At 38.8% G+C, this 9749-nt stretch overlaps 2 protein-coding genes across 17 annotated transcripts in view; both read right to left on the reverse strand.

Annotated features, from left to right (window-relative positions):
- abi2 (abl-interactor 2) overlaps positions 1-7864 on the reverse strand; it is a 22269-nt gene extending 14405 nt beyond the window's left edge. For 10 of the 16 annotated variants that reach the window (XM_015377428.1, XM_015377419.1, XM_015377423.1 and 7 more), the window contains exons 1-4: positions 7698-7864; positions 1975-2142; positions 1715-1891; positions 1175-1192 (exon numbers count right to left, since the gene is read on the reverse strand). In XM_015377428.1, coding sequence (XP_015232914.1) covers positions 1175-1192; positions 1715-1891; positions 1975-2142; positions 7698-7814 — 480 coding nt within the window. In that variant the 5' untranslated portion in view covers positions 7815-7864. The remainder of the gene's footprint in view (positions 1-1174; positions 1193-1714; positions 1892-1974; positions 2143-7697) is intronic. The other 6 variants (XM_015377420.1, XM_015377427.1, XM_015377417.1 and 3 more) reach the window with 1 other exon arrangement.
- Positions 7865-8370: 506 nt separating this feature from the next.
- The window catches only part of LOC107086454 (cytochrome P450 20A1), a 6858-nt gene continuing 5479 nt past the window's right edge, over positions 8371-9749 (reverse strand). The window contains exons 11-13 of the mRNA XM_015377398.1: positions 9557-9621; positions 9073-9162; positions 8371-8997 (exon numbers count right to left, since the gene is read on the reverse strand). Of these exons, the coding sequence (XP_015232884.1) occupies positions 8838-8997; positions 9073-9162; positions 9557-9621 (315 nt within the window). The 3' untranslated portion in view covers positions 8371-8837. The remainder of the gene's footprint in view (positions 8998-9072; positions 9163-9556; positions 9622-9749) is intronic.

A 9749-nucleotide genomic window follows, 5' to 3' on the forward strand; every position in this document is an offset into this window, starting at 1 on the left:
TAACAATCAACACATACCGAACCAAACCTAAAACCGTGACCACGAAACCTTGAACCGAACCGTGGATTTTGCGAACCGTTCCACCCCTATAATATATATATTGGAGTTCATAGGTTTTATACTGATATACGTAAATAACTATGTGATCGTTTATAGTAACATTCACACAAAGTTAGATGTTCAAAGAATTAAAATTTCATTGAGAAATTTATACTTCATCCAGACTGAACTGTGATTAGCCAGATAATTTATAACAAAGGAACAGGAATCTAATGATTGACCCTACTGTCACTACTAGGGCTGCAACAAACCATCATTTTGCAAATCGATGAATCTGTCGAATGTTTTGCGAAATTAAAAAAGGTGAAACCAAAATGTTACCACTTGCAGATTTCTGGATAGAGCATATTGACAGTTTTTTTTTTCTTATCTTAAATGCAAAATGTTTACTTTTTTTTTTACTATTTTGGTATAATTGCTGCTCACGGTGGGCAGCTCTGTCAGCTAAAGTTATGTTTTAGAGTTTCTACACTTCAGTTAACGATTATCGACTACTAAATTAGTTAAAGATTATTTCAATAATCGATTAGTCGTTTCAGCCCTAGGCGCTACATACATCCGCAAGGATTTCCAAACAAAAAAGCATTGTTAAAATGACTATTAAGAAGACTTTTGAGCCACGTTACATCAGAGATTGCTTTTGGCGACAAAAGTTGAACGCATCATAACTAGTAAGGAATTACAGGAAATCTTTGTGACAGGAATTTGAGGTGGGAATATAAAGGTTTGGATACAAGCAAAAGATGGAGATCCTATAAGGAAGGAATGAACTCCTATGGTTCGGAGGATACGCCTACATTTATCTCTTCAAGCACTAGGAAAATCTGTCTTAATTCCTCATCTAAATGTCTTGTGCAGCAACATGTGGCTCAAATATTAAATGCTGGACAGATTAAAAACTTGCATCTTTACATTAAAAGATGAAAAATGTAACTAAATTGATTCTCTATCAGTATTAAAACAGATCATAGAAAGTGAACAATAAATAAAAAGAACCTGAATAAAACAGAAATGAAGCCCACTCCCACTGCAAGGTCAAACCAATCCACCAACACCCCCCCAAAGTAAAACAATCCCCCCACCTCATGTCAGACTTTTACTTTGAAACTCTTACCTTAAACCTTTGCAACCACTATGGTTGACAAAGACATTTTGGCAAGCGTTAGGAGAGAAAGAGAAAGAGACCAGAAGGTTAGCTGAAAGGGAAACAGCTTTGATGAAAAGCTTATTGTTCAGAAACAAGGAATCTTTGCTCCCTGAGAAAAGGGAAACAAAAAGCCAAAGTGTCGGGAGTGAACCAAGCTTTTTAGATTAAAACCACTTTTAATTTGTTATATGAGAGAAGAAAAGGGTTGAAATCTGTGTCCAGAAGGAGTTAAAGGAGTTTAGATTCAGTTTCCTACTGAAAAAGACAGACTTATCGATTGTTTTCTTAAATTACTTCCCTCTCAAATTCACTGAAACCAGAGAGCTCTCTGTTTGACCTCTTCATGTCCTCCATATTTGTTTTCAACAACTTAAACCCACAAATCTTGTCAGAAAGTCATTTTTTTCTCACAATAATTCATTTGACTTTGATATAAAAAGGCTCTAACATTAAATCGCCGTTAAAACAGTTTAGTCAACTGTAATCTGGGAGAGAAAAGCTGAGCACCTTGACTCCGTGGCCCATGTCGTCCAGCAGGCTGTAGTCGACGGGTTTGCGGATGTAGCGGACGGGCCTCTCCGGGTTGGCCGGGGCGATGATCTTGTGCGTGCGGGACGTGTTCTTGTTGGTGGTGAGGATGCCAATCTCTCGCCGTGCTACTTTCTCTTTGTGGATGTCCACCGTCTGAGGGATTGGAAGCAGGAAAGGCCTTTTTATTAAAAAAAAATACTTTATCTCAGATTACGAGATTGAAGCGAAACAGGTACCTGTGAGATATGATTGATGGAGGACTCCATGCGGCGCAGCTGCGACGCCTGGATGTCGAGCATCTGCAGCACATTGTTGGCCAGCGTGTTGATCAAATAGGCCACGCTGGCCAGCGACTGGGTTGTGTAGTTCTTTGTCTCCTCCAGCGCCCTCTGCTTGTCTGGAGACTGAGAATAAGAGACATTCACAAACTACAGCAAGCCAATGAGAGTTTTCAGACAATCTAACGAAGCTGCTAGAAATATCCGTTTTTAAATTGCATTTTTGTCAGATTTTCAAACTCCAGCTAATTAGAAATGGGGGTTTTCTATCAGCCGGTGCCTCGTTCTGTGAAATATTGACCATTTTATGTGTTAAAGACATTAGCTTTAGCGACTATGAGTGTCTTGTGTGCAATTTGACAGAAAAACATAGGCTAAAGAAAGGATGTAAGGAGTTAATGGAGGAATGTTGATCAAAACATGGAAGCAGAGGTGAAAGTTTTTGCATAACCCTGCATCTATCCAAACATGAGGCAAATAAACAAAAAAAAAACCCTCCTAATCAGAAGGAGATCTTCCCTTCTAGGGCAGTGCTTCCTTCTGGAGTGTTTCTCAAATAAAAAAAAAAAAGGTGCCACCTCTAGATCTAATCTTAGCTTGGGTGCCACTTTTAATCAATTGCTTTGGGAAATGTTGTGCTGCTTAAACGGGAGCAGAAAAACCCATTTGTTACGGCCACATCCACCGGATCGATCCCCGACAGCACAGAGCGTAAACACACAGACAGCAGGTCACAACAGCCTCTGGTTCCATTCCTCCATTTAAAACGAGAAATCCACTGCAAATGTTTCCCATACGGCCTGAACTGATACATTTGGGAAAACTAGTCTAATATATTAGGAACGACAGGATGCTGACATTAACAATCACAGTACAGCAAGGGGGCTGGGATTCTGGGTTTCAATACAATGATATAAACCCTTCAACATACCAGAGTATTTTATTTATAATGGATCGTCATTAGGTTCTACAGCACCATAATGATCTAAAACTACCAGATTAGGGCGTGCATGACCAGCACACATGACCAATGTACGAAGGCCTTATTCCTCGACGCAGGCGACCCGGGTTCGAATCCGGCCTGTGGTCGTTTTTCGCATATTTCTCCCCCTCTCTCATACCCCCTTTCCTGTCAAAAAAAGAGCCACTAGTGCTGTAAAAACTCAAAAAATAAAATACATAAAACAACCAGGTTCTCCACACTCGAAATACGACGACCATCTCAGTCCCCTGGTCCAAATCCCACAGGAAATAAATGTGCAAAAGCATTTTCAAACACTGTGGATTATCTTTCATTCTGTGGGAATGACTGCCTAAAAATCAGTCATTAAGCTAATTGATCTGGATGTAAAAAGTTCTTCTGATGTTAACAATTTAAATTGTCGGAACTCCAACTTTTTCTTTTTAAGTGGGTGTGCAAAGGTGTTGATTTTACTTTAAAAAAAAGAAAAAGTATGTAAATAATAGGGTTGGGCAATTAATTGCATTTGCATTATAATTGCAATTTAGGAATAATGTCAATTTGAAAGCACAGAAGTACTCAGATTACATTTAACAGTAAGAGTAAGACACTAAATTTCCACCTCCAGCCCTTTAGGTGGCGTTAAGACACTTGAAGTGGGTTTGCCACCTCACAGGAGGGAAGAGAGAGTTGCAGCTAGAACGCAGATCCATGTATTTTATTAGAAGTAATCAACTTTTCATGCAAAGGTTACAGAAAAGTCCTGCAATTATGGACTCTGTATAAGTAAGCTTTCAAGGTCATGCAAAAAACTGAAACCCTATATATAAAACATTTACATGATTGCGTTTATTGCAAAAGAAAATTGCAATAAAAATCGCAATATTGGTATAAAATAATCAAAATTTTGAACAAATTCATTCAACCCTAGTAAATAATTGTTTTAATAGATGTCGATGGGCCCAAAATAGGTAAACATTTACTTCTGGTTACAATACCATCATTGCAGAATAGTGGATTGAAGTTACTGGGACTGAGCTCAGAAGCTAGTAGCTCAGTGAGAACTACATTAATCAGATTCAAACCAAAAATGAGCAGAATGAAGGAGAATGTTGGTTAAGCTTTTGTCTACGTTCACACTGCAGCCTAAAGTGACCCAAATCTGATTTTTTTTCCCCCATATGCGACCTGGATCTGATCTTTTCATTGCAGTCTGAACAACACTGATCCGATTTTTTTCAATGCGACCAAGGCCGCTTGGCTATGTGGTCCTGAATCCGATACGAATCTGATCTTTTCAAACCCGACCTATGTCTGAACGGCCAGGTCGCATTCATTCCAATAATACCCGACAAAGGTCACCATTCTGGGTCTTGCTATGAAGAAGCGGCAAGAAAAAACACAACCATGGCAGACGATGATGCGGAGAGCAGTCTTTATGTTTAACCATCTTGAAAAGTTTGTGTTTTTATGGATGAGAAAGATCGCTAGTTGCGCTTCGGCACTACCATCCATGTTTACTTCTGTAAACACAGAGCACGCTGGCCTGTGACGTCGTTGCAGCCTCTACTGCGCATGTGGGACACTTGCGTTTTATGACTGCAGTTCACACAGGAGATCACATACAAGTCGCATATATTTGGAAATGTCAACAGCAAAGAAAAAAAAATCGGATTTCACACAAAAAAATCGGAATTAAGCATCAAGGCCTGCAGTGAACGTAGCTATTCCATTCTGGATTGGTAAAAATATAGGAGGATTAAGCAACAGTTAAATATATTAGAAAGAAAATAACTAAAGAACAGAAAAAAGAAAAATAGATTGAAAGAATAAAAAAAGATTTTTTTGAACAAAAGGGTATCTTTTTAGATGGAGCATGGTATGACATCAAACACCATCGCTAAGTGTTGTCTCTTTTTCACAAGCAAGGCCAGCATGCGAGCGGTTAGCCTCTAACAGCTCAGCCACAACTTGCCCAGAGATAACAGCGTAGCATATGAGCCAAAAGGGTAAAAAATCAAAAGGTTCACCAAAGCACGGTCCCCTTTATAAACAGCATTTATAAAGTTATGCCTTACTGCTTCACAGGATTGGAAGTTTCTTCTGGATCGTGTTTTTATCCATAATTTATCCCTGTTTTTATCGGGCCAGAAGAAAAATTTTCCTCCAGTTCCTTTCGGAAGAACCTAGAAGGTCAAATTTACTGAAAAGTTTTGTTTCTTTTGGTGAATATTTTGCCTTAAGCAGGCATAAATCCAGTAATAACCTTGAGGTGGGATTCAATATCTACAAACCAGGGTGGTTTTGGCACGGTGCAGTGTTGAACCACTGCCCCAACATCTTGTTTTGGTCAACAAAATGTGCTAAACCCATCCTTGTAGTGAAATTTCAAGTGTTGCTTCTTTAAATGTTACTGGCTGGAGGGAGTTTAAAGCTTCAAAGCTGTGTAGCTATCAGCTTTAAAGCTTTGTAGTTTGGAGAACATATATATTGACACCATGAAACATCCAACGCTTTTCTTTTGTGCATTTTTTCATATTTTTATGTCATAAGGGAGTTCCTATCCACCATTAAAGCTGAGATTACAGGTCATGCGAGTGGGTCAAAAAGAACTGGAGTCTGCAGACTGTTTGAACAAGCTTATTTGATAAGATATACATAATACATCAGCTAACTAAGGACTAAATGGTTCCAATTGACCATAATACCACATTGGTTAACAGTCAAATATTGTCCCGCAATTTCCTCATTGCGGGACAATAAAGGGATTTTCTATTCTTATCTATACAAAGGTGTTCAGAAGTCTCCATCTGTAAAATTTTCATGTATTCTCTCTCCAAATAGGACCTACTCTTCTGCAGAGGTGTCAAGTAATGAAGCACAAATACTTTGTTACTGTACTTAAGTACACTTTTCAGGTATCTATACTTTACTCCATTACTTATTTTTCTTCCTACTTCTGACTTCTACTCATTACATTTTTAAAAAAGTATCTGTACTTTCCATTCCTTACATTTTTAAAACAAACGCTACTCATTACTTTTGGCTTCTGTTAAATGTTTATAAATATTTATTTCACGTCATGTGCGCCATCCAGTGCAGATCATTGCCGCCATCCATGTCTAGTGAAAACTAGTGTGATTGGATGAGTCATATAACGCAAACATTCATTGGTTAGCTAAAGGAAATCATCAGAAGCAAGCAGGTGTTCTTCAAACTGCAAACGTGAATTGCCTATGCCATGCTACAATGTCGGATTCAGAAAAAGATGTTGAAATGTCTGAAAGGTCAAAACAGGCGAGAGGGTATCGGGAGATGGAGACCAACAAGACCTCCTTCATCCTTGGCCCTATCTCAAAGAATTTTAAGAAAAAAATTTGAGCTTTCAGCTCATATAGGGGCATCTGGCTGTTTTTTTTAAAGGTTACTTTATACTTTTATACTTTAAGTAGATTTTGGAGCTCATACTTTTTCACTTTTACTTGAGTAAAGAGGTCAAGTTGATACTTCAGTGTTTTTAAACTTCAGGATCTATTCTTCTACTTAAGTAACAAACGTATGTACTTTTTACACCACTGTTCTTCAGTGGAAGGCTTACAGGTTCAACAGGTCCAAAGCCTTTCATGACTGATGCTGTTACTAGAAACCTGGCCCACATCCAGAGTGAGAAGTGACTCATCTTAATAGCATTCTCCTGACAAACGCTTTAAAGCCATCTGACAGCAACAATGCAGGGAGGAAAACCTGCCAGACAGCTGGATGCCATCCTCCACCTCCTCTCCAGGAGAAGCTGTCAGACCTGATCAAGTCAAAATTCCTCCATGACACCTTCTCTTCCTCAGGTAATTCTGTCCATCTCAAACAGGATCAGAGGGTGAAGTTGTTAGAAAGAGTTGGTTAAACTCACAACAGCAGAGGTTTAACCACCCTGTCTAGCAAACGGATAGTATGATGGAGGGCTGCAAGCTGGACACCCTGAGCTTCACTCTCATTACTGCTGAAATAAAACTTAATAAACCAGAGCATTGAAATTCAAGCTATAATCATCAGAAAGATGCAACAAAGCAAAAAAATAAATAATGAGCAACACAATCAGCTGCTGGCTCCCCTCCTCCCATCAGATCACCATTTTAATACAAGAAGGCAACGAATTCAAGTCAGCTGCATGTTGAAATACACACAGAGCAACAGATAATAGACTATTAAGAAACAGACAAAAAGTTATTCATGTGGAGGCTTTTAAAAGCACGATAGAGTACTTTCTGAGGCACCGCTTAGCACCTTAAATCAGGGGTGTAATCGTGTGATCACAGCGGTTGGTCAGATTAGTCAAAGTGTATATCTTTCATCGACAGCCGTCTGATCCACACAGACCGGAACTATTGATTTTAATGCCCGCTTTATCATTTCTCATTTGGGATTTTTCTTTTTTTAACGGCTAGGATGAGGGGAAAGTGGCTAGCTAACGAGCTAGCGAGCTAGAATACATTCACACCACAACGTTAAAAATGTAAACCTACAAGCTATAGTGAGTAACGTCGATAACACTAAATAAAACCATGATACTGTTTGATTTAATCCCAAATAAGTGTCGTTTGTTTTCGCTTTAGCAGAGGGTAGCTATAGAACAGCGTTAGCAACAGTTAGCCTAGCATTAGCTCGCCGGAATCAGGGATGCGAGTGTTTAAAATCGGAGCCAAAAAATGAAACAATAACCTACTTGGACATAGTTGCTTTCGCAGTACTCGGCTACTCTTTCCAAGTTGGTGAAACTGTCCAGCAGAGCGCTTCGCCCCGCTGGAATCTCCTCTTCTAGAAGCATTTGTAGCTCCGCCATTTTCACATCTTTCAGCGGAGCGGGATGCAGGGCTCCGCTGCGCCTCTAGCGGCCGCCTGTGGAAGCGGGGCTCCGCTGCGTCCTCTAGCGGCCGCCTGTGGACCAGCAGGGGATGTCCCAGAAACAGGGCTGGGTTTTGAAGAGGAAAACTCACTTTCCAAATTTAGTGTTACACTTCATTTTATTAAAATAAAAATCATATGACGTTTAAATACCAATTAATAAGTTTAAATTTCAAATAAATTATCTGTCTTGGTTAAGCCTGCTGGTCATCTATACTCAAACATCATGTAGAGTCATTTAAATTTATTCAGATAGTACTAAATAAATTTGTAAAATACGCATACCTATTAATAAAATACATTTTTGTTAAGTAAACAAAAACAACACATTTTGGGCACAAGTTTTATTACATAAGAGGCTTAAAAAAAAGTGAACGCATTGTTACAAATGTTACAAGGCTCTTCAAAATTTGGCCTGAAACAGTGATGAAAATAACAACAAACATTTGCAACAAACTCGTACTCGAAAATGTCTTTGTGATTTAAAAAAAATGTGTGTTTACCCGTTTTTTAGATGAAATATCTGCTTGAAAACAGGACAAGAGCGAAACATTGTACATAAAAAAAAAGGAAAATCTAGTTCTGAGTCATTTCTCCATCTGTAGATTCTCCAACAAAAAGAGCTTTAAGTTCAAATAGTTTTATTTTATATTGATTATTTTGGCAAATTTCCTCAAGAACAGATGAACCACCTATTGGAAAGATGTGATCTTACCACAGCCAATAGATGGCAGCACTTGTTTCAGAGTCCACTTTTAAAGAACAATTCTTTTTTCACTCTGGTAAGAGTTTCCTCACTTAAAAGGTGGAAATTTATTTGGTTGCAAGTTAGAAATGTGCTTCAAGTCCTCATGTCTTAAAAAGGGTTCAATTAAGAGCTTGATTTTAAATCGCAACTGTAATACTTTGATGGTAAATGCTCACTCAGGTTGATTGCTTTCTAAATACACGATCTTGCAGACTATGTTGCGGTTTTCCTACTGCTGATTGTGATCCAGGTCTCATCCTTCGGCGTGGAAACCAGCTCAGATCGCACCTCTGCTGCTTGATCTCCCAGCTGGTGAAGCTTCAGCTGTCGCACCAGCGTGCTGAGCAGGACCGTAGCCACAGTGTAGGCGAAACTGACGGAAAGCAGTTCAGATATTTAAACCGTGTTCTTCTGACAGCAGCTCAGAGTTATTAAAATGTGTCATTACCCGAGTTCTGGGCACGTTTGGTTCCCTGAGAAGCCAAGAAGGCAGAAGCTCTTCCTTGCCGATTCTTCCTCAAATCGATCTGGATCGAATCTAATAAATATAAGTTAAAAAAAATTATTAAATATATATTCCACATTCTAATTCCTATAGAGATTTCAAATTCTAGAAACTGTAAATTGAATTAAAATGTAAACTTTCTGATTTGGGAAAAATGAAAATAATTGGAAAAAAGTAGAAGTCCTAGTTCAAATCCTTGGGGAACCCCTTGAACACTGGGTAAAGAGATGACTGATTCTTTTTTTAACTACTCCAACATAGATTTGCTTCCATGTTTGGTGATTTTGTCCTGTTGAGGACCCAGTTTTGACCTACTTTGATATAGAAACAACAACCTTTGATTTGATCACTACAAGTTCTTGTAGCAGAAATTTAAACCACAAAACACGCAAATAATCAGAAACAAAAATCAAAACAAACTGTGAACCTGTAGGGGGCGCTCCATGTGTCAGCATCTTCAAGGACCACTCCCAGGGCATAGATGACCAGAGTCTGAAACATGAACAAATGCATTATTACTGTCCTTTCCTCATATTGTCATACTGACTAGATCAGTGTTCTGCAACCCTCTGCAGCCAGAGGGTCTCTTTAAAACTACACAATGGCTCTTTATCAATTTG

The sequence above is a fragment of the Cyprinodon variegatus genome, unplaced genomic scaffold (genome assembly GCF_000732505.1).
Source record: "Cyprinodon variegatus isolate N-32 unplaced genomic scaffold, C_variegatus-1.0 Scaffold153, whole genome shotgun sequence".
Classification (NCBI taxonomy): domain Eukaryota; kingdom Metazoa; phylum Chordata; class Actinopteri; order Cyprinodontiformes; family Cyprinodontidae; genus Cyprinodon; species Cyprinodon variegatus.